The following is a 25,948-nucleotide window of genomic DNA, read 5'->3' on the forward strand; positions in this document are numbered from 1 at the left end:
CATCCCTGAGTTTAGGATGACCGCCATTCCAGGGCTCTAGAAAGGATTTAATCCCAATCAACAGTCTCCCTGACTGTTCCATGGCTCTACAGAGAAAAGGGGAGGCTAAGCCAACCACTCCTGCCCCCCCCTTCACGTGTTGCACGGCATGTGGTGCATAGGAGATCTTCGGGTGCCCATCCAGCACAAAACTAGTATGAAGTAGGGTAAAGCAGCCTGAGGACTCCATCCCTGCTAATTATGAGGCAAAACAAGATGAATTGAAGCTTCTGGAGAACTTTTTAAAAATCGGGAAACCCAAGATGGCCACTGCAGAAGCATTTTGGTACCAAAAATCAGCTCTAAAACACTAACAGAAAGAAAAAAAACAGCAATTTTAGGATTTTTGAGGTGGGGGAACCTAAGGAAAGAAACAAAAACAGGTTTTAAAGACCCCCCCCTCGATTTTCCTCATAGGTTGTAACAGCCTTACTCATTGTGCCCTGTGCAGGAAATGTGCTGCAGCCTGTCTCAGCTCCAAAGGTAGCTGGATCTCAGAAAAAAATCACTGCCTTAAACTGACCACACTTCCAGTGCTGAATATTCATACTGCCAGTCTGACTGGTGTCTGACTGAGCCTCAAACCCCCGCAGACCCATGGACATGAAAAGGGGGGAGGCAAAACACAGCCAGCACCCTAAGAGACCCTGCTGACCCCCTTATGGATGCCTGACAGCTGCGATTAAGTCCCTGTGATGCAGCAGGTAAGCAATACTACAAGAGGAACGGACCCAGAGTTCCAAAAAGCTTTTGTAGACTGGCCAACATGTACCACAGAGGGACTGGCCTGTCAAACTGCAGACTTCAGTCTGTTTCTCCTCCACACAGGCAGAGCTGGACCCTCTACTAGAAGAGATCTTAGCACTGAAATCAATCAAAATACTGTGAAAAAGACCAAACTCTCCCCCCAAAAAAACCAAACAAACAAACCAGAGCAGATCAGAAATACTCCTGGCTCACTTGCGGAATGAAAAAATGAAGGGGGAAGCAGAGTCCTCCAGTGAATGAGAAGGGATTCAAAAGCTAGAGTGGATTCCTGTCCAGCTCATGAGACCTGGGATATTACCTGTTTGTCCAGAATGACCCACCTATTGCACTAAAAATATGCCTTGAAGAGTAGCAATAAAATCTTACATTTCCACATTTCACAAATAGTGTCATAGCCAATGTTAGCCTGTTCCCTTCATCATGATTTGAGCCCTACTTGATTATCTGAAGATAGTGCCTAATAATGGGGTCTTTTTACTAAGGTGCGTTAGCTGTTTTAGCATGTGCTAAACGCTAAAATGCCCATTATAAGTCTATGGACACATTAGCGTTTAGCGCACGCCAAAACAGCTAACGCACCTTAGTAAAAGGACCCCAATGTGAGGTGCCAATAGTGCTTCTGTCTGTAGTTATGACAAGTCTGGAAATGCATCCCTCAGTTCTGAGATGAAGCCACTAAAAATAAGAAAGATGTTATCACCGCAAAATGGCATGTGTGCACCTGCTTTATTGTTTTGTCCAAGTTTCTTCTGAGCCCTCATGGTATTGTACCTAATGCCCCAATGACAATCAGTACCATTGTTATTTCCTTTTTCCAACATTTAGCAATTTCTATTTCAAATCTCAATATTTCTGTGACATTTTTAAATTATTTTTCTTTCACATTACTTTCTCTCGAAAAAGCTATATCAGAAACCAAACATAAATCTTTTCAATTACATTAATGTCTTGGGTGTTATGTTCCAGGTATCAGATTGGATTTTGATGTCACACAAAATTTACGCTAGATCATTTTCAAAAATGTATTCATAATATCGTGTTTCCAGAAATTTGTATTGACTGGGAATTTATATTATTATTATTAACATTAATTATTGCAATCTGTACGTTGAAAATTGCCATGGGTCGAACTTTTGCTCAAAGCTGGCAATATACTGTATAACATAACCAGCAGCCTAAATAATTCAAGCAAATGTTTCCCAAGCAGCTATCCTCGCAGCTAAACATCTTTTCTTATGCTGGGTTTACTAAATGGCGTTAGAAGTTTTTAGCGCAGGCCGGCGAGGTAAATGCTATGACGCTCATAGGAATTCTATGCGTGTCAGAGCATTTACCTCACCGGCCCATGCTAAAAACCTCTAGCATTGTTTAGTAAAAGGACCCTTAATGTTTCAATTCATTAAACATTTAATTAATATGCAAAACATGTCTTATCTACATTAAGGAAAACCAGCCAGGATAGCTCTTTGGCCAGGAAACCAACTCATGGTTTAAATCTATAAAATGGTACATTAATATCAATTTAAATCACACTGACAGTGTTAAGTGTCCCTCTCATGATAAAAGACATTGTGGAAATAATGTGTTTGGTGTTGTAAACATTTATGTCTGTACTATTTTTACTTTTCTAATTATTGTTCAACAATAACTAATTTGTAAATTTAAGCTAATATCCTCAATATCAGGCAAATATCAAGGAATAATGCTGACAGTACTTGTCTGCAAAGCTGTCTTTATTTCATAGTAAGAGTATTTTGACTGAAAATGCAATCATGTGAAAATCAAACAAATAGAAAAATACCAATCTGTTTTTCAGTATGACATTAAAGCACAGGAAGTACAATTAAAAATTCAGTTTCTGTAAAATATTTTCAGTACTACCTGTTCCACTCTTCCATTCTGAAAGGTAAGAATCCTAGTAACATTTTTAAACTCTGCATAACGGCTAACGTTGGACTTGATGAGAAGATCAATTAATGATCCCCGTGAATAAAGTAACTGCAATTAAAAAAATAATATGGTTATATAAACAAATGTTAAAACAATATATTAAATAATACATCTCTAAAACCCTGGGAATAATATTCTGATCAATTACAAACAATATTGGCTTTTTTATTTTTTTGTATGAACTTTATCATTGTTTTAATTCACAAAATCTAGGGCAATCCAACACTTATATAATTTGCCACAGAGAAAAGAAAACTAATTGATGTAATTTAGACATGACAACATCCTATGCATGTTTAATTTGCAGATTTTGTCATACATGATACTCGTGTTTGTACATGAGTGATACTATCCCACAGCAAAGAAGATGCAAAAGGATCTGAAATGAGGTCAACCAACTCATGTAAGTATGGTATGATAGTTCTACCTTACATTAATTATATCCAGACTTAGATAGAAAGGGATACAGATAAGTGGAAACATGATTAACTGACCTAATCCAAAGAAGGTAAAATTTAGGGCTCCTTTTATCAAGGTGCGGTAGGCGGTTAACGCGCGGAATACCGTGCGTTCAACCGCCTGCCGCGCTAGTTGCTAACGCCTCCATTGACGAGGTGTTAGTTTTTTGGCATGACGCGGGGATTAGCGTGTGATGAAATGTCCGACGCGCTAACCCCCGTAGCGCACCTTGATAAAAGGAGCCCTTAGTCATATTGGTTAATTTTCTTTCCTTTAGTCCTGTTGCACCATCCTGTACAACTAGGTTGCATCCCCTTCCTACCAACAGAGGGAGCTAGAGAAGCTGACTTTTCCCAGTGACATCACCAGTATAAGTGCTAAAGCTCAGTGGAAAGCAGTGGAAGGTCTCATATACCACACCCAAGTTCCATCAAATCACTGCAGTCATAATTAAATTCAATGAAGCAGAGAACCAATGTCTTCCAGGTGCAGCAGGTATTATATTTCACCTTTTTTAATGTCCAGCTGCATTGTCCTGTACGATTGAGAAGCAGAAATTCACTGGGTGGGGAATGGCAAGGCACCCTGTTGACAACTCTTCAAAAATCCAATTGGATTTTGGCCAGCACATTCAGTTTGTAACTTTAAAAAAGAATGGCATGACAACCAGGTCACTGCTCTACAGATATCCTCTGGTGAATTTGCTCAGGCCTCTACCCAAGAGGTTAACTGAACATAAGAGGCTGGAAGGCATGGTTTAGTCCTGAAAATATAATCAGTCTAAATAGCTGTCATTATCCAGTGTGCAATGGAAGTCTTGGGTTCTTATGTTCTAAAAGATACAGCCTAACACCTTGGATTCTTGAAGGACTCCATCCGGAGCCTCCCACTCTGCCAAAATCATGTGGAAGAGCGCATTGTGGAGGAAGAAATGCTTAGGGGGGCTTCAAGAGACCCTCCAGTGGGTATGGCCAGATTCATAAGGTGCAAAGTTCTTTTCATCAATGCGACTCATGCGACTGGGAAATGTTCCTTCTCCTACAGAAGAGGGGGGGCCACCACCTCTGAGCCACAGTGAATGAGACTCTGATAGGTTCTCAACTTCATAATGGTCAACCCTAGAAGATATAGAACCTACTGCTGGCATGTGTGCTCTGCTGTTGGCTTCAGCAGGCAGTAGTCAACAGCAAGTAGTGGATGCTGCAGATGGGCAGGCTGGAGGGGCCTTTTGGTCTTTATCTGCCATCATTTTCTAAGTCTGCGTTGTGCACCAAGAGCCGACTACTATCTAAGACTTCTGCTGCCCCCCCCTTCCTGACTCTAAAGATGTGGGTCTCCTTTTTTTAACTAACTTTATTCCCAACACCCAACAACAGGGGTACTTTCCACTTCTTCCATGCAGATTTCCAAAAGTATCCAACAAGCTTTTCACTAAATACTGTATATGTATACTGTATACTAAATATTATTATATGGTGATAAATTGTCCTTATGTTTATTGAAACTAAAGTAAAAAATACAAAGCAAAACTAAGTCAAGAGACATTTCTGTAAAGATACTTCCTACCGTGTTTCCATGAAAATAAGACCTACCCTGAAAATAAGCCCCAGCAGGATTTTCAGGGCAGATCTTAATATAAGCCCTACCCCAAAATAAGCCCTAGTCCTGCGATTCACCGGCAGTTCCCCTTCCTTCCCTCCCTCCCATCCCTTGGGCAGCAGAACCCTTGACCGAGCACTGCCCCCCCCAAGCACCCACCCCCACCCTTCCTTCCCTCCCATACAAACCCCGCCGACTGCGAGCAAGCCCTAGTACATACCTCCCTAAGCAGCGTTGGGCCAGCAGCACTCTGGACTGGATGGACCATTCGGGTCTTTATCTGCCGTCAACCACTATGCTATGTTTTTATGTTAAACAGGCTGCTTTGGCCTTGTCCGTCCATGAATTCAATCTGCTGCATTACTGATGACATCATCATTAATGCAGTAGAGTGAATTCACGAGCGAAGAAGGCCGAAGCAGCCTGTTTAGAGTGCTGCTGGCCCGACGCTACTTAGGGAGGTATGTAGGACTCACTTGCAGTTGGCTGAGTTCGGATGGGAGGGAGGGAAGGATGGGGGTTTGCTGCAGGGGCAGGTTCTCGCTCAAGGGTTCTGCTGCTGCACAAGGAATGGGAGGGAAGGGAAGCTGGGCAAGGGTCCTGCTGCATGAAGGATGGGAGGGAGGGAAGGATAGAAGCTGGATAAGGGTCCTGCTGCACGACGGATGGGAAGGAGGGGAAGAAATATGCTGCACATGTGGGGGAGGAGAGGAAGAATTGGTGTGAAGGAGAGGAAGGGAGAGATGATTATGCACATACCCCAAAAATAAGACCCAGTTTGTTTTTTGGGCCCTAAAATTAATATAAGACACTGTCTTATTTTCGGGGAAACATGGTATTATGAGTTCTAAGAAGCAACATTTTCAGTTCAAGATTTTACCAGGATTCGCTACTAGTCTCTTTATCTCTGTCAACCACCTTGCCTGTCTGTCATTTTAGAGACAACCTAATATTGGCAAATAAAACCATCTACTTACACCTCATGTCAGACCACCAGTTATAAATATCAAATATTTACAATACTAATCCATAGATTATTCCTTTAACATTTATATCTTTAGCACATAATGCCTTAACTGCTTTTCTTCAACAAAATTTTTATGGTGCACAGACAGACTTTTTCTGTGCTGTTTCCAGAATGGAAGATTAGGTTCTTACCTGGATAATCTTCTTTCTGTTAATACATATAGGAGTTTGTACTCTAGATCAGGTGTAGGCAATTCTGATCTTCGAGAGCCACAGGCAGGTCAGGTTTTCAGGATATCCACAATGAATATATATGAGATGAATTTGCATGCACTGCCTCCTTGAGATACAAATCTATCTCATGCACATTTTTTGTGGATTCCTGAAAACCTGGCCTGCCTGTGGCTCTCGAGGAGCAGAACTGCCTAGCCCTGCTCTAGTTGAAAATCCTCTGGTCATAAACTGTTGCAGAAGAATGTCAATCACATCTTTCAGCTCCTCCTCCTTCACCAGTGGAGTATAGTGCCCTCTTCAGTTTGTACCAAAGCAAACAATATCCACTACAACAGATGAAAGCAGAAGGAGAGGTGGTCTAGGATGATTCATTGAGGCCGTTTAAGAGCCACCATTTCAGCACGGCCCTTTCATTGCAGGACTATTCAGTGTGGTCCTTTCATTACAAGACAAGTTCAGTGCAGCCCTTCACAGAATATCAAAAACTTATTTCAACTTATTTCTCTATGAAAAGGTCTTTTAGGCTCTGAAACTCCAGCATGTAAGATTTTTCTCCGACAGCTGGGTTTTCAGCCAGTAGGGGTCCTTGCCTATCCTGAGCTCCCCTCTGATCTTAGACTCCCACTTTCCATACCTGCACCAGGCTGCAAAGCACTCCGAGTTCCTCCAGCTCAGCTCCTTTGCCCCTACTTGCTCAATGGAATTATGCACCACCATGCCGGGGCTCGTGATCTTGCCCCAATCCAGCATATGGCCCATGTGGTGGTAGGGGCAATGCCCCCCCCATACCCCCATCAGCACTCCACCTTGATCCAGCATGTGATGGGGAGGGATGCTTAGCTAGTTAGTTAGTTTGAAGGAGGAATGCTTCCCACATACCCCCCATTAGCACTCCACATTGATCCAGCATGTGGTGCATGGGGAGGTGGCAATGCCCCCAAATCAGACAATCCAGCATGTGTTATATGGGATGATCCAGCGTGTATGAATTGTAACAACTAATAAGTGTTTGATATTCTGTGAAGGGTCATGCTGAACTGATGGCTCTTAAATGGACCATGAATCATCCCATGCTGGAAGAGGGACATGAGGCACTTCCCAAAACAATAGCACATTTCAGTTCTGCTCTGTAACTCATGAAAAAGAACAACAGTTAGCATGAACTAACAAAAGAGGTGCTGCAACGAAATACCCTGCTGTGTACACCTAACAAAAAACACATATGGAGTTCAGGAACTCAACAAATTTATTGCTTTATTAGTCCTATATGATTATATGCATTTTCAACTGACAGGAGAAACCCCCAGTTCTGGGCTATTGATTTATCCAAGGCAAAAAGCAGGCGCATTGAACCTGACAGGGTGGACTGTACAGACTCCTATGTGTATTGACAGAAAGAAGACTATCCAGGTAAGAATCTAATGTTCCATTAGGAATCTGTACTCTAGGTAACCTACTAAAGCAGTGGCAGATGCCTAGGATGGGACAGATGAGCCTGCCCGCAAAACCGAGAACCCAAAGGTGGCGTCCTCCCGAGTTGCCACATCTACTCTATAAAATCTGGTAAAGGTATGGAGAGTAATCCAAGTAGCTGCTCTATAGATTTCTTTAGTTGGCACTGCCCTGATCTCCACCCAGGAAGCCACCACACATCTAGTTGAATGAACTTTGAAACAGGTGGCCCTATGGGAGAGGTCTTAGGCATCTGGGCCAGTCAGAGCCTTAGGCATCTCAGAAAACAGAAGGCCCATCATTTTGGAGTGGTAGGCCTAACAGCTGGAGGGCGTATGCATCTCTCCAGCCGGACTTTCATCTTAAAAGCTATGGGGGTATATGTAGGGGGGTTGGGGGTACCCGGGGGGGTGCAGGTGCCAGGAAGTCTACAGGTGGGGAGCTCTGGAGGGGTGGCATCACCAGGTGTTTGGGGGGAGGGGAAATTCCAGGGGGTGGCAGGAGGAAATGGGCATCCTTCCTGCCAGCCAATTTCATTGGGGGGGGAGGGCATTGGGGATTCCCTGCTGCAGCCGCTCGGCTGATCACGGCAGGGGGATTTCTTTGCCATGATCACCTGATAGCAAAGGATCAAGCATGATTCTCTAAATGGTGCCTGTGACATGGGCACCAGTTAGAGAATTGGAGTGGTTAGGCAGGATTAGGCATCTGTCCATTAGGCCAGATGCGATTCTGTAAAGGATGCCAGTCTGCAATTCTTAGCCGCTTCTTAGGTGGCTGCCAAGACCGGCATCCTATACAGAATTTCCCCCAAAAGGAGTAACACAGGAGCCTCACAGCCTGAGCTCAAACCTCTGATAAATCAGGTGAGCTAGCTCCCAGGTGAATGATCCCTGAGCTTACAATATGCACAGAGAAGACTGGCTCAGCATGTATACCTGGGGGTTCCCTTCAAGCTGCAGGCCACCTGTGCAGAATCTGCATCCTCTCCCAGGTAGACTAGCCCCAAATTAGGGACCTCTAAACACCTAAGCCTCATGAGATGGATAAAAAATACCCGAAAATGATAAAACCGAACAGAGAAGGTGATGAAACAGTGTGACAAAGTGGTGACTGTAGCCAGAAGGATGCTGGGTTGAATAGAAAGAGGCGCAACAAGCCAAAAAAAAAGATGCTTTGATGCCCCTATACAGGTTGTTGGTGAAGCCCCACCTGGAGTACTATGTTCAGTTTTGGAGGCCGCATCTGAGTAAAGATGTAAAAAGACTTGAAGCAGTCTAGAGAAAAGTGATGAAAATGGTATGGGGCTTGTGCCAAAATACATATGAGACTGGAAGACCTGACTATGTATACTCTAGAGGAGAGGAAGGACAGGGGAGATATGATAAATGTTAAAATACATGAACGGTATTAATATAGAAACAAATCTTTTCCAGAGAAAGGAACATGGTAAAACTAGAGGGCATGAATTGAGGTTGCGGAGTAGCAGACTTAAGAGTAATGTTAAAAAATTATTTTTTTCACAGAAAGGGTGGAAGATGCCTGGAATTCCCTCCCAAGGGAGGTGGTGGAGATGAAAACTGTGACAAAATTCAAAAAAGTGTGGGATGAATACAGAGGATCTCTAATTGGAAAATGAATGTATAAAATAAGCTAAGGCCTTTACTAGGCAATCTTGCATGGTCTGTGTCACGTATATGGTGATTTGGTTTAGGATGAGCTGAGGAAGGCTTTGATGGAAGTTCCAGTGACAGGATGGTTAGGATAGACTGGAGTGGGCTTCAATGGCAACTCCAGCAGTGGGAACCTAAATACAGTATCGGGCAGACTTCTGTGGTCTATTGCCCAGAAATATTAAAGAAAAAAGATGATTTAACCATGAATGTATAAAGATTATGACTATTGGGCTGACTGGATGGACCATTCATGTTTTTATCTGCTGTCATTTACTATGTTTATAGAACACTCCTTTTCAGTTTGCTTGCAAAAAGAAAAACTGAAGAGGACACTATATGCCACTGGTGAAGGAGGAGGAGCTGAAAGATGTGATTGACATCCTTCTGCAACAGTTCACAAACAAAGGAAGTTCACCAAGAGTAAAGACTCCTGTGTTTACGTAACAGAATGTTCATTTTGTTCACTATTTCCTCTTATGTCTTCACAGGATCAATGCCATTAAGAGTATGTACTATCTGGAAAGAGGTTCCACTTCTTCTGAAAGAATGCAAATTGACATCAAATGAAAAAAACACACATAATTTTTTGTTTTTTTTCTGTAAATTTTCACATGCCAATGATACAGGATAGGTCAAGGGTAGGCAATTGCGGTCCTCAAGAGCTGGAGCCAGGTCAGGTTTTCAGGATATTCTCAATAAATATACATGAGATAGATTTGCATCTCAAGGAGGCAGTTCATGCAAATCCATCTCATACATATTCATTGTGGATAGCCTGAAAACCTGACTTGGCTCCGGTTCTCGAGGACCGGAATTGCCTACCCCTGGGATAGGTCAATGATATTTTGTGATTTATTGCAAATGAATAAACATCCCTATTATTTAAGCTTCAAGTTCTGAGGCAGCAGAGCTTTAATGAAAAGGTACAGTTGTCACTGAAAATTAAAAAAAAAAAAAAAAATCACATGTAAAATTGCCTACCTTTGAAACTAAATCGATATTAAATTTTCGACCTTCTTTAACAATACTAGAATAAGTAATCTTTCTCTTTGCCGATTCTAGTGCCAATGTTTCTTCTGTACTAAGTTTGGTATTATCGCCTTCTGAGGTGTCCAAAGATGGCGTGCTAGAAGTTGTGACATCAGACTGGGTTTGCATCTCCAGGTTCACATCTGGAACATCAGTTTCAGCTGTAGTATCTGGATCAGTGTTATTTGGTTGTGAAGAAATTTCAGAGTTGTTAGAATCTAAAGAATGGATTTCCTGACAGGGAGGTTCCTCTGCAGAATCTTGAGCATCTGTACTGTCATCACAGGTGACAAATGCAGGATTTTTTCTTAGAGCACCAACTTCTTCAACATCATTTTCGGAATCTTGACTAATGTAAAAAATAAAAAATAAAAAAAAAAAAATATATATATATATATATATATATATATATATATATACATACACACATATATTCAGTATAAAAAGTATAGAAAGCCTAAAAATCAGTTAAACAATAAACAAGCCTCAAGGCACAATGATTCTCAGCACTGACCTGGGTGTAAAGATATTCGTAGAAGAACAATTTAGGTGCACCTCATGCTGACATATCTACTTTCTAGGTACTCAGGCGAAAGCTAATGGATGACTATGCAGAAGGACAACTTAACTGGCCGCTCAGGGAAATAAATTAATTTAAGAATGTCACTCCAAAAGAAGAATTTTTGATATTTATCAATTAGGTTTCTTTCATAATTCTAAGAACTGATGGAGGACAACTGTAGGAGGATCATGTCCAAATGAGAAAAATCTGTGCATTTTGAACATGTCATTAAATAATGACATCAAACTCCCTCCAACTCTTCCGCAAACACCTGAAAACTTGGCTCTTTTCAAAAATCTAACACCTCCCGCTCTCTGGTACCTTGACCCCTCTCTACCCTTTTAGTTCCTTTCCTATTACCCTTTTTCTTCTGGAGTTCCTTTCTATCCTAATTCTGTAAACCGTGCCGAGCTCTACGCTTGCGGAGATGGCGCGGTATACAAACCTAAGGTTTAGTTTAGTTTAGTAACATGAAAAATGCAACAAAGATCTAGTTTTCCAACCTGCCATACTTTTTCTTAATGTGACTTGGTCCAGACCAGTGGTCTCAAACTCGTGGCCCGCCAGGTACTATTTTGCAACCTTCGGTCTGTACTAGTTCTGCCCCTCTTTGCAGCGTCCTCTGGCTTCACCCTTAGCCTCCTGCTCTTACCTTCAGTTAATTACCACAGCCTGCAGAGAGGATTACTGGTGCTATAGCAATCCTTGCAGGCTGCCATTGTCCTCAGCAAAACGTTCCCTCTGCCGCGATCCTGCCCCTGACATCAGAGAAGGGGTGGGACCGTGACAGAGGGAACGTGCTGCGGAGGCCAATGGTAGCCTGCAAGGAATGCTACAGAACTGGCGATCCTCTCTGCAGGCTGCAGTAATTAGCTGAAACTAAGAACAAGAGGCTAGGGAGGAAGCTGGAGGATGCCGCAAAGAAGGGGGAAACATGCAGGACTTCGGGAAGGGGGGGGAAGATTTATAAAGTATAAAGAGTTTTACCTCATGCAAAATTGTCATTTCTTTAATAAGACATTAACTGTTTTTTTTCTGCGGCTCTCCAAGTACCTACAAATCCAAAATGTAGCCCTGCAAAGGGTTTGAATTTGAGACCATTGGTCTAGACTATGAATCAAGGTATTTCTTTCTCCCCAAATATATCTCTCAATGGCATAAGGCTGACAGTTTTCCAAGCCCACCAGTAAAAGAAGAGCCAACTAGACTTAATAAAAGTGTTGGAGAAGCCAGGCTTTGCTAGTAGAAGCGAGAGTAAGGAAATGAAAGGGGAATGGATGACAGGAATGGGAGGGGAAGAGAGAAGTGAGTGAAGAGATGCAGGGTTGTGAGACTAAAGGAAAAGGAGAGGAGTGAATGAAACAGAAGGAAGAAGGGTAGTTGAGTGAATGGAAAGGAGTGTATCACCCACATGCTTATACCACTCTACATCTCAGCTGATCGTGGCTCCACTCTCCCCATGTCAGTTCAGCTGACCAGCGACGCTGGTGAGTCCTGCCAGCTCAGATGATCAGAGCCCCAATCAGATGAGCCAGGGGAAAGCAGCACTTCTGTGAGAAAAAAACCCAAAGTCCATAACAGGATGGAATGGGGGGGGGGAAGAAGGATCTGTGCCTAGCGCTTTGCTTGCTTGAGCAGGCGCCAGGCATAGTTCCTCCCCTCTTTTATTGGGTTGCTCTGCACAATTAGCATGCATGTGATTTGCATGCTATTGTGCTGAGCATAGCCCGGAAAAAGAAAATCACTCCCAACCCAGCTCAGTTTACCAGAGCTTTGTGCATCCCCCCCCCACTGAATCTGATTAAGTAAATAGACCTAATCCCAAAGAAATTTGAAAACAAAATCAAAAAGTTTGCACAGTAATTTAGTTAAGATTCCTTTACAGGATTTATTTGTGTGTAAATGTTTGTGTATTTATACAATATTTCTATTCTAACGCTAGATCAAAATGTAACAAAACTTTAGTGTTAAGAGACTTACAAAACAGCGGAAGTGGTTTTTAGAGCAGGCTGGCGCGATGAATGCTCTGTGCTGCTCCTGATGCTCATAGGAACTCTATGAGTGTCGAGAGCAGCGCAGAGCATTCAGAGTACCAGCCGGGAAAGGGGGGGGGATTCTCAGTTAGGGCTTGCAATTATTGTTGAAACCTGGATTCCAGATTTAAATAATCCATTGATTTTAGATCTTTGTCCTCTTGAGTTAAAAAAATATGAATTGTCCAAGGTCTGATGGGGAGAGGGTTTAGCCTTAGGTTATAAAGATTTTTTTTTAAACTGATAGACAGTGGAATTTATGGTTTGTGAATTTACTGATTCCACCTTCTCTGGTTTATTATGATTTCTAATAATTTGCAGGACACCTGGTAATTGGGCAGTAAACCAATCAAAGATTTGAAATTATTTCATAATATTGCTTTTTTTTTTATATTAAGTTGGTCATTTTAGTCAATTTAAATTTACATTTGGATGTGTCTTCAGAGCCTACTACTTGTCAGTTTTTTTCCATTTTTGAATTAATTGAATATATCCCTGGGAGACATTGTGCCCACAGATGAGAAGGATCATACACTCAATTTTCTAGTTTATTTTTCTAAACAATCTAATTTTAATTTTATAGACCATATAAATCGGCAACAGATTACTTAGTCAGACCATTTCCTGCTGAATTTTTATTTTAGTTTATCAGGATAACAAAAACAATTATCAAAATTTTCTAAGAGAATAAAGCAGATACAGAAAAATGTTGGGTTTCGGTGACAGGGAAACAATCCAATTGATATGCCTTTTAATCTTGTTACAGAATTGGAATTAATTAATATCTAGGACATTACAGTCTGTTCTTGTTATTCATGCACTTCCAATTTGTGATTTTGCTTCTCCACGGTTGCATGCATTGTGACCGCTAATCACGCCGTGTGTTTGCGGACCTCCAACTTTAGAAAAAAACCTTTGTTTCCTTTCATGTTCACTTCCGGTTTTGGCTTTGCTTCCAGAAACAGCCACCATCGTCAAGAGAGTGAGATAGAAGCATAAGAAAGTGAGTTGCAAGCATCTGCAGGTACAACTCCAAAGAGAATGGCCGCCAAGCATCTGCAGGTACAGTTCCAAAGAGAAGAAGCATGTCATGTGTCTGAATGACAAAATATGTGTTTTAGGCAGGCTTCATTCTGGCAAGTCTATTTCTGCTGTCAGCCGTGAGTTCAATATGAATGGATACACAATCCAATCCATCTGGCAAAAAGAGGAAGATATTTGTCAGTCTGTTCACGAAGCTGAACCAGAAAATTCCAAAACAACATCTGTGGTTCATGATCAGTCAACGGAAAAGAAGTTATATTTGTGGTTAAAGCAAATGGTGAATAAGAAAAAAAGCACAGTGGACAGCATTGTTGTCAGGATGAAAGCCAGAGAATTTACAAACACATAACCCAAGGGCAGGAAAACGTGAAACCCTTTTCGGGGAGTACAGGTTAGCTAGTGCATTTTAAAAAAGCAATATGCACTAAAAAAAAAAATGTAAATCTTTCCAGGGTGGCAAGTTCAGCTGGCAATGGGGAAAAGAGAATGGGGTTTTTATATACTGCCTGGACAAGGTGTATTAAGCGGCTTACAATAAAGTGCTCAAGCATTTTTTCCCTATCTGTCCTGTTAGGCTCACAGTCTCTCTAATGTACCTGAGACAGTGGAGGATTAAGTGACTTGCCCAAGGTCACAAGGAGCAGCACGGGATTTGAACCCACAAGCTCAGGGTACTGAGGCTGTAGCTCTAACCCACACCACACTGTTGAAGTTGCTGAGGATTTTAAAATGTACCTACTACATATAATTAAAGAAAAGGGGTATAAGCTAGAGCAGATCTTCAACGTGGATGAGACTGGCGTGTTTTATTACCAGACTGGGAAATGAACAAATATAATGAAAATGGCAGAAAAAGCCCAAGGATTCAAGGCATTTAAAGATCGCACCACTCTGCTACTGGGTGACAATGCCAAGGGTGACTTCAAATGCAAACCTCTTATGTTCTACAGAGCCCAAAATCCTTAAGCACTTAAAGGAAAAGGACTGAATTGCATGCCAGGATGGGCATCAGTCTTGGAAAAACTATTCAGTGACATGGAGGAACATGATCCCATGCTGGAGCGCAGAATAAAATTTAAGCATCTAACAAGCTGCATTTACCCCTTATGTTGAGACACTTAAGGACTTGAGAAGAAAAGCCAAGCAGACAAGGCTGACATAGTTTTTTCAGTTGAGTTGAGAGACTCACGTGCATTCAAGCTGCACACCTGTCCCTCTCCAGAGGTTGATTGATGTGACAGAAGTCGACTTGCCAGCCTTGACTAGTGCGCCAGACGTTGATCAGACTGAGGTTGACCTACTAGCATCATTGTCTTCCACTGCTATTATGGAGCTGCAAGCCTCTCTCCCTCCAGTAGTTGATTTGACAGAGCTTCTTCCACCTGTATTTGTGTAAAGCTGGTTTTTGTCAAGCAATGTTTTTATAATGGTAGTGTACCATCTCTTTGTATATGTCCATTTCCCAATCTGCGCTGTAGCATCCTTCAGTACTTCTGAACTGTTTTGTCCTAATGATGAGCCGTTTTGTCCTAATGGTGAGCAAGCTAAGGGCCCCTTTTAAGAAAGTCCAATAGCATACCTCAAAGCAGCTAATGCATTGCATTGGTTAATGAGCAGACTACTGTAATTGCTTACTGTGATAGTGCAATACTGTATAGTACATTACTCTATTTATCAGCATTGTTGTGTGCAATATTTTAACAGAATTACTGTACTCCTAATGTAGCTAAAGCCATGGTGCAATGCATTGGTTAATGGGCAGATTAATTGCTTACTATGGTTGTGCAATACTCTACATTTATTTATTTTCTAGCACTGTTCTGTGCAATTTTTTAAAAGAATGTTACAGTATTTCTACAAGCAATATTGCACATAATATGTTTGCAACATTCTAAATGTTCATATGAACATAAGAATTGCCATACTGGGACAGACCAAAGGCCCATCAAGCCCAGTATCCTGTTTTCAACAGTGGTGAACCCAAGTCCCTAGCTAGATCCCAAGTAGTAAAACAGATTTTATGCTTTTATCCTAGGAATAAGCAGTGGATTTCCCCAAGACATCTCAGTAATAGTCTATGGACTTCTATTTTAGGAAATTATACAAACCTCTTTTAAACACTGCTAAGCTAACTGATTTCATCACAGCAACAGCTTAACCAGCAGGACTATGTGCTGTAGCCACTTGGGGCTCGGGATGGTGAGGAAGCAACTGCTCCTGCCTCTCCAAACCCCACTGGGGGCTGAACAAGCACCTACTACAGTAAAATTGCAACAGGAGGCAAAATGGCTGCTGTTCCCACAAAAGACATCAGGAACATTAGTCCCAGTGCTAAGGCAGAGGGAACAGCTTCAGAACCATGGACACCACTCACTCCCCCTCCTGAGACCAGTTCTAAAGTTTGAAATAGTTCATCACAGGAATGGCAGAGGATACTCAGCTGTTAGCTCCCACAGGTCACATAACACTAGCTTACTAGCATGCCAGCCATGTGGCTGTTGAGCAGAAGCTTAACAGACTGCTTGGGCCAACTGCAGACAGGAACTCCAGCAATTCTTCCCTCCCACCTTTAAGGGTATGAGATTTTTATTATTATTCTTATTTTAAATGCAACTTATAGCAACATCTTTTTTTTTTCTTATAATTAGCTTTATTCTCCTTCAGAAGGACAATACATAAAACTAAACCAGGCAGCTAGTTAATTTTTTTTGTTGTTGTTGTTGAAAGGCTGCCTGGAGCTGCAGGAAGTCCAGAGAGAGACGCTCCAGAAAGGAGCAGAAGTGCAGAAAGAGGTTGGGGAGGTGGGGGGGGGGGGAGGATCCACACATATCCCCTGTGGCAAGGACCCCATGGGGACCGAGCCACAAGCTTCACTGAGTTATCGTCCAACCAGGTCTGGTCTATTCATCAGGAACCTGGGAACAAGGCCGTTAGGCTTGAACAAGCAGTGTAACCTTACAGAGCACTGCAGGGAGCTAGGATATGGACCAAGTACACCAGCCTGGATAACCTACCCTCTGCTAGAAGCAGAGAACTATTGGAGTTTTCTACTAAGCATCAGCCCCCTTATAACAATGATGTCATCAGAAAAGTCAGTTTCTCTACCATCTTCTTCTGGTAGTCGGGGATAACAACTCATCAGTCAGGATGATACAGCCTGGATACTAAGGAATACAGAGCTACTAACATGCATACCACTCAAAAGTTATAGAGTAGGGATCCAAATCTAGTTACTGAGGGCCATGAGCATGTCAGAATTTCATAGTAACTAAAATATGCATATTAGTTAAAATGTTCATCCAAATGGATATTCTCCGACTGCTATGAAAACCTGGCAAGACTGCAGTACTTAAGAACCCATGTGGTATACCCTGCCAGAGAGCAAATAACATTTTAATATGTATCCGTAGCTCAAAATTTGGTCAGTTATGTCAAAATGGAGGTGGCCTAGTGGTTAGAGCTACTGCCTCAGCAACCTGAAGTTGCTCCTTGTGTCTCTGGGCAAGTCACCAAAGATTGTGAGCCTGCTGGGACAGATAGGGAAAACACTTAACAGTACTTGATTATTGTTCAATGAATATTAAACCATGTTGCGTGAATCTCTTCATGACAAGACAGTTAATAATAATAAAATGTTGTTTTGAAATGTTGCTTTTATTAAGAAACAAAACTGAGTTTAAAATATTTTTTTCTTGAGGTCACTTACTAAAATTCTTTGCCCAGCTTTCATCTTAGGCAGCAAACGTAACATTTTTTTTTAATGTATACGATTTTTGTCAATTATAAAGTTTCAAGTTTATTATAACATTTGATTAATCGCTTATTCCGAATTCTAAACGATGTACAAAATGATAAAATTACAAAATATAGGAAGACAACCATAAAAGAGATGTACTATAACTACTAATACATTGTAGTAAATAAAATTACAAACAAACGACAAGTTTTATAACTACTAATACATAATAATAAATTAAATTACACATACATTAATAAAAACATAGGGAAAACTCGGGATGAAATACAATCTAGTTATAAAAGTAGAACAATTAAGGTTAAAAACAATAGGAAGGGGAATAAAAAAACAATCAAAGTAGTTAAAATGGATTAAGAGCCAAAAGCAGTTCAATTAAACATTGAATGCATCTTGAAAAAGAAGACTCTCTAGTTTGCTCTTAAATTTTTCAAGATTCTTTTCATCTCTCAGATGAATTGGAAGAGAATTCCAGGATTGGGGAGCCATAACAGAAAAAATAGTCTGCCGCCGTGTATTAATAACTTTAAGAGAAGGGATGACCAACAAATTTTGGTCACTTGACCTCAAGAGTCTAGGTGATGTATATGGAATTGAAACCCTATAAATAAAGGCTGGGGTTTTAAATACCAGAGATTTAAAAGTAAGGAGGCATAGTTTATACATAATGCGGTGAGCAACAGGAAGCCAATGAGCTTTCTCAAGTAGGGGAGTGACGTGATCAAATTTTTTAGCTTTTGTAATGAGTTTGATTGAAGCATTCTGTATGATTTGCAGACGTCTAATTTCCTTTTGAGACAGTCCTTTGAACAGGGCGTTACAGTAGTCAATTTTACAAAATAACTAGAGAGTGAACTAAAATATTTAGAGATTTTGAACATAAGAATTTAGATATAGAACGAATTTGACGGAGTCTATAAAAAGTTGTTTTGACAACATGACTAATATGGTCATAAGATAATTTCTCATCAAAAATAATTCCCAAAATCCTGATTTTATGAACTAAATTCAAAGAGATGCCCTTAATAGTAATCGGGGAAGAAAGTAAAATTCCACCCACAAATTGTATGCTAACTTTAGTATACTTTGGCGCCCTTTTACTGAAGGGCGCTAAATGCTAATGTGTGGCTAGTGCACCTAAAAAGGCCTACTCCAAAATGCATTAAGGCATTTGGTAATTTGTCTGTTTGCGCACACTAATAGCACATAATTTTTTTTTTTTTTTAACGGAGGGGATGTATATTTTTCAGGGGGCATGTCATGGGCAGAGAAGGGGTGTGGAAGCGTTAACCATTAGCGTGAGACAGGCACATAGGATCTCTTAGGGCGAGGAGGAGATAATGGATGCTGCAGATGGGCAGACTGGATAGGCCATTTGGCCTTTATCTACCATTATGTTTCTACGTACAGCTGAGCTAACATGGGAATACTTAGCACTTCCTAGAACTGCTCCCACCTATTTCAAATCCATATTGTATCTGTTCTCCTTTCTAATTTTCTTGTAAATCGTGCTGAGCTCTACTGTTATAGAGAAGATGCAGTATATATGCCTAAGATTTAGTTTAATGAAAAAATTTAGCATAGGACCTGCAAAAAGATAAAAGCCCTATTTTAGGGACCCACCAGAAACGGGCTTAGTGCACAAGAAAGTCCTGCATTAGCCCATTTCATAATTATCTTAAAAAAAAAAATTATTGACCATACAGTTCACTAAACTAAGAGGCATCATTTTAGTAAAAAAGGGAAAAGGTGTTTTGACCGATCTCTGAATTTTTAGCAATACAAAGTAAATCAGCTGTAGAAAGCAAGCCCACAATTCATTCAATAAACTCAGTAACAATTGTACCCCAGTCCCCTTCCAAGTAGCTCTCTGGCAGGGAATCCACTTCTGTTAGTTTACAAAAAGGATGCATCTGCAAAAAAATTGTTGTGTAAATTTTGAATATTATCTACACTTATTTGTCAATGAATGACTGTATGTAACAAAGATATTATCTAAATATGAACAAGTTGTATCATGCCATGGAACAGTCATTTCCCAAAGATAGGTCAAATGAAAAACTGTCAGCCAGTTGGTTAATTTATTCAGCACAGGTGTTCACTATTTATTTTTCAACCATTTGCCTTTTATTTTTTAAACACAGCTTGTTACAGAGACAACATTTTCCCTTGTGATGGATGAACTTTATTCTAAGGCTATTCACTGTCGATTTGAACAGTATATATTATGCCGCTAACCAGCTGTTTTCTTCTATTTAAGGAAGAACTTTAAGCAGCAAGTTTATTGAAGTTAATTAAGTTTCACAACAAAAACCAACCCAAAACATTCACTATGCCAAAAAAAGCAACAAAGGGTAATGCTACAGCTTCAAATATAGAAACAGCATATATTTATTTTATTTTAAAAAATTCAAATCCATTTCAACCAAGTCTTACATGTCTAATTTACATCATAATGCTGTGGCACTGAATTTCAATAAAGCTATTTTATGTTAGAGAAGGGCCAGTATGAGTTATAGACTGCTGTCAATTACTGCTGCTGGCCCAGATTCCTCTTTCTTACTGCACTCAGTCTATCTGTACCGAGGGAGACTGGAAGGCCCTGTTAGGCAGGATAATGTTGTTGAATAATAAGAGCTCAGGTCCCCAGGTTCATTAAGTAAGGAAAAAAGAATGAGTTTCATATTTTTTTTGTATTGACAGTCAAAACCAGGCTGAAAACTCAAGTATGGACTCAAATCAGGAAATTAAAAAAATAAAAAGAAGAAAATATTACGAGTGCTTCTGAGGGTGGGATACTTTATTGTCTTTTTGCCAACTCCCAGAAGGCCATATTAATTTTTTTTTCTTTTTAATATGCATTGAGATTTGTATTGAAGTGCTCCAAGACAAGGTTCCCCCATCTAATGGAGTCACATTCCCAAGGGCTATGTATTTGTCTCTCTGTCCCTTGCCTTCCTCCACTTTCTTCTCCAAGAGAGTAGGTTCTCTTTGGGAGGGGAGAGGAGGGGGAAGACATTCCTCAAGGACCAGGTGTAAACTTCTTCTTTTTCTACAAATACTCAGAGATAGATATGGGGGAATCTCAACTGACTTTATTGATGACTGGTGCAAAATAAGTGCTTTCTCTGAGGTAGTTTCTATTTCTTGAGGTTATAAAGCATTAGGTAAACGTGTGGAGTCTTATATTTTTTGCCCTCTTCTTCTGTGTCTCTTATCCCTTCCAATAGTCTATACATTTCAATAAAGATAAAAGTTTACTAAACTAAACTAAGCCTTAAGTTTATATACCGCATCATCTCCACGGAAGTGGAGCTCAGCACGGTTTACAAAGCTTAAAAATATAAGGAGAGGAGAAAGATTTACAAAAGCATATGAACAGAGGGAAAATAAACAGGAGAAGAAATGTTATATGTTAGAAAAAAGCCAGGTTTTCAGTTGTTTACGGAATAATTGGAGGGAGCCCAGATTCCGCAGCGGGATTGTGAGATCGTTCCAAAGGCCCTTGATTTTGGAGAGGAGGGAATTTCCCAGTTTGGAAGAGCTAATAAAAAGAGATTAGGTTCTTACCTTGCTAATATATTTCCCAGTAGGTAGGTCTGTCATTCTGGACAAGGGGGTAATCTCCCCATAGCAGCAAGCCTTTGCAGAAGGAATCCACTCCAGAATTTTTTCTGTATCCCTCCTACTTCACTAAGAGCTCTACTGCCACCTATGATTAGTCACCAAGCAAGCAAGAGCTCTATCAAAATTAGGTAAAGTAGGGATATGGGAAAACTTCCTGAACTAATAAGTCTGTTCTGCTCAAAGTAACATAAGAACCATGAACATTCAAACAGAGTAACAAAAATGCCAGCAGAAGCTTTAAAGGAGCTCAAATAGTAACACAAAGTATACTAGTAATAGACTATGCTTCATGCCTAAAGGGCTAACTGGCTTCTAAGAACAGAAATGGAGAAGAACGTTCTAATGAGACAGTAGGCAGGTGCAGGAACGAAATAACAGGGCAAAGGTCCAGAATGACACACCTATCTACTGGAAAAGATATTAGCAAGACAAGAACCTAATCTCTTTTTCCAGTGCAATAGGTATGTCATTCTGGATAAGCGGGACGTACAAAAACAGTCCCAGAAATCTATGGCAGGGTGACTGCGCTAGCACTTAGCACTGAGGACCCAAAGACAGAGGTCTCCCTTGCTTCCACATCCACTCTGTAAAACTTAGTGAATGTATGCAGAGTGGACCAAGTCACCATCCTATAAATCTCCACTGGAGAGACTGCCCTACTTTCAGTCCATGATAAAGCTACATTTCTGGTTGAATGCGTCTTCACAGAAACAGGGGACTGTTTCCCACAAACAATGTATGCTGATGAAATGGCCCTTAGGATCCACCTGGAAATTGTAGCCTTGGAAGCAGGCACACCTTGATTAGTTGGATTAGTCAGGACATAAAGATGGTCAGAGAGCCTAAACTCATTGGTGACCTCCATATATTGAAGAAGTACTCTTCTCACATGCATCTTCTTTAAAATCCGGTCCTGTTTCCTGGAACCTTTGGACTGAAACACTGGCAATTGAACCTCCTGATTGACATGAAATGCCAAAAACACTTTTGGCAGGAAGGAAGGAATGGCCCGTAAAGATACTCCAGTAAAAAGGATTGAATATTGTTGGTAGAATGATTGTATATAAGGTTGTATGTATGGAAGCTGCACTCTCTGAATATGGGGTAGGTTACGTTTGTAAGTTCATGAATATCATATGCTCTTGTCAACAAAGTTGTAAGCAATTTGTAAGAATCTTCTCCTGTCTGGATATTTATTATTATGAAAATTTCAATAAAACATTTTTGGAACTAGAAAGGGAGTCTGCTAGGAGTTGCTTTGGAGGTGGAATCACCAGCCCATAGCCAACATCATTCAGGCAGAAATTGAGTAAGCCAACACTTTATTCATGACACAAATTATGTTGTATAGAACATCTGTCACATAATCAACTCCCGATAAAAGGAGCTGGGGTACAGGCTCATCACTCTCGCGATCAAGCATTCACAGCCTGGAAAGACAGGCACAGGTCACAAAGGATGCCACAGAGGCTGCCTTGACTCCCAAAGATAACGCCTCACAAAAGCCTCGAGGACCATGTTTACTCAGCAATTTTGCATATCCTCGAGCACCACACCACCTTCACTCGGGAGAGAGATGCATTTCATAACCTGCGCAACCAAGGAATTTACCTTGGAATCGTAAACAGCTGGTGGAACTCCACTTGATGTCTGACTGAACCCCACACCCCCGTGGACCAATGGATGGAGAAAGCTAAAAAAAAAAAAAAAAAGGGGGGGGAAGGGCATCTATAATACAGCCAGCTACCTGCAAGATACTGCTGAGCCTCCTAACGATACCCGACAGCCTGCACTCAAACCCCCTGCCAAGCAGTAGTTGAGCAATGCTAACCGGGGATGGCTCCAAGCTCCAAAAATGCTTCTGCAGGTGCATTAACAGGAACCACAAGGGACTGGCCTGTCAGCTGCAGACACTCTCTGCTTCTTCTCCATGCAGGTAGAGCTGAACCCACAAATGGGGAAGCTCCAAGCACCAAAAAACTGAAGAAAATCCACAAATAACTTGAATAAAATAACGAAAAGAGGAGGGCAGAACAGAAACACTCCTTCAGGCTCATGTGCAGAAGTGAAAAACTGTAGGTGGCAGTAGAGCTCTTGGTAAAGTAGGAGGGACACAGAAAACATCTGGAGTGGATTCCTTCTGCAAAGGCTCAAGGCCATGGGGAGATTACCCGCTTGTCCAGAATGATACACCTATTGCACTGGAATAGCCTTTACAGCATTCCAGGACACAAGCATTGGATACCAGATACAGATGCAGCAGTATGGTGATGAGAACTTTATTGGCAAGTAGGGAGGGACCTTGAGCCACCAGGTGTACCATAAAGCAATAGGCTGACTGAAGCCAAACAACACCAGTTCAACTGAAGTCCCACAGAAAACCTCAGGAATAAGCATCACAAAAAGCTGCACAGGTTATGACCATCCACCTGCTGGATAGAGAAAATACTGAAAGGAAGCTGTTGTATAGTATCCTTTAGAGCAGAGCTCTCTCTACAGAATGACATGGGGACAAATTTGTCCCCATCCCAGTGGGATCTATCTCCATCCCTGTCCATCTCCACGAGTTTTGTCCCTGTCCTATCCCTACAAGTTCTGTCCTCATCTGGTACATGGGCATAAACCACAAGTCTCTGGATTGATTTGTAGGATGAAATGGAAACCTAACTTGGAACATTAAATGGAAAAAGAAGAGATTCACACACAACAACAATCAAGAAAACTTTTATCGCAATTTGAGAGAAAGAGAGGATACATCTGACTGTTTCTGCAAAAAAAAAAAGAGAAGTGAAGAAGCCTGAGGATGTCTTATGTGATGATGTGCAGCAAGAACTTGTGTACTGTACAACAGGCTAGAGAGGCCCTTTCCTTTGTAGGTTCCATCATATGACATTAACCAACTGAAAGCAGTATAAAAAATTGTTTAATAAACTTGAAACTTTTAATAAACTTGATAAAATATTAAACTAAGCTGCTTAATTTTAGTCCACTACTACACAATCCTTCTAGTGTACCAATCAGTGCTATGCAACTTTGGTATCAAATATTCCCTGTTGGTCTGTGGATGACATAGATGGTGATGACAGACTTTCTGTGGCTTATTTGTGAATTTTGAAAATTTGTTTGGTCCTTAACAAAATGTTTTGGTTTTACCAACCAACTCTCAAAGAACCTACTTTTGTCACTTAACTGTTTTTCTAGCATTTTATCTTCATAGTTCAAAGCTAATTTTGGTGAATCAAGGTGGAGTGTATTAAGAAATCCTTTTTTTGGGAAAAAAAGCAAGATGGCGCTCGAGCAGGACGTGAGTTGAGAGAGCTCCCGTCTATTTGGAAGTTTTTTCTTCTAACGGATTATTCCGGCTGGTTTACTAGTTCTAATTACCTGCGAAATGCCCAAAATACGGGGAAGGCCGAGGGGCAATCCTCCAGCTGCACCGGGAACTTCAACGCCACGGCAGACTGTGATTACAGAGTTCACAGTCCATCAAACCACTTCGGGTGTTCCTGTTGCTGTGCCAGGGGAAGTGCACAGCCTATAATGTGGTCATATAATGTTAGGAATGATGTATGCTCGAGCTTATTTTTCCTTCTTTAATATATATTTAGTTTTAAATCCTTGATTCCCACAAGGACGTTTCTAAAAGCTTTTTTTCCCTCAACAGGTAGACTATATTTAAGAGATTTTCTTCTTTATTTTGTTTCATATTCATTTGTTTTATGATGAATTGAAAAGATGTATTCAGTATTTCTTGTACATTTGTGTATGTAATTATTTGAAATTATAAAAAAAAAAGAAATCCTTTTTTCAACAGTTTTAATACAGAAACAGAGAAAATCATGGCATATAAATACCATACTGCCTATCCAATCTAATAATAAGTACTAATCTTTTCCTCTCCCTTAGAGATCCCTCTGTGCTTGCCCAATACTTTGTCCATTCTCATTCTACACCTTCGCTGGAAGGTCGTCTAACACAGTGGTTCCCAATCCTGGAGGACCACCAGGCCCAATCGGGTTTTCAGGCTAGCCCTAATGAATATGCATGAGAGAGATTTGCATATAATGGAAGTGATAGGCATACAAATCTGCTCCATGCATATTCATTAGGGCTAGCCTGAAAAAAACCCGATTGGCCTGGTGGTCCTCCAGGACAGGGTTGGGAACCACTGGTCTAACACATCTACCACTCACCTCTTGTACATTTATGCCACAAGTTATTTAGATCTCTCTTATCATATCTCCCCATTCCTGCCATTCTTGCAAAGTTTATATATTGAGTTCTTTAAGTTTACTCCCATATTCTTTATAATAAAACCCACTGATCATTTTAATAACTGCCTTATTTATTTATTCAATTTTCTATACCGTTTCCCCAGGAGAGCTCAGAACAGTTTACATGGGTTTATTCAGGTACTCAAGCATTTTTCTCTGACTGTCTTGGTGGGCTCAAAATCTATCTAATGTACCTGGGGCAATGGGGGGGATTAAGGGCTCTTTTTACTAAGGTGCGGTAGCGTTTTTAGCGCATGTAGGATTTTAGCACACGCTAAACTATGCTACGCTTCTAGAACTAACGCCAGCTCAATGCTGGCATTAAGGTCTAGAGCGCGCTATTCCGTGCATTAAGGCCCTAACGCACTTTTGTAAAAGGAGCCCTAAGTGACTTGTCCATGGTCACAAGCAGCAGCGTAGGTTTGAACCCGCAACCCCAGGGTGCTGAGGCTGTAGCTTTAACCACTGTGCCACATTCTCCC

At 40.9% G+C, this 25,948-nt stretch overlaps 1 protein-coding gene across 3 annotated transcripts in view; it reads right to left on the minus strand.

The window, feature by feature from the left end:
- CHM (CHM Rab escort protein) overlaps positions 1 to 25,948 on the minus strand; it is a 211,572-nt gene that overhangs the window by 136,129 nt on the left and 49,495 nt on the right. For all 3 annotated transcript variants that reach the window (XR_004539584.1, XM_033945876.1, XM_033945875.1), the window contains exons 5-6: positions 10,125 to 10,521; positions 2,689 to 2,805 (exon numbers count right to left, since the gene is read on the minus strand). Coding sequence is in view for 2 of the 3 variants with exons in the window: in XM_033945876.1 (XP_033801767.1) it covers positions 2,689 to 2,805; positions 10,125 to 10,521 (514 nt within the window). In the remaining variant the exon portion in view is untranslated. The remainder of the gene's footprint in view (positions 1 to 2,688; positions 2,806 to 10,124; positions 10,522 to 25,948) is intronic.

Source organism: Geotrypetes seraphini, chromosome 5, assembly GCF_902459505.1.
Source record: "Geotrypetes seraphini chromosome 5, aGeoSer1.1, whole genome shotgun sequence".
NCBI classification, from domain to species: Eukaryota; Metazoa; Chordata; class Amphibia; order Gymnophiona; family Dermophiidae; genus Geotrypetes; species Geotrypetes seraphini.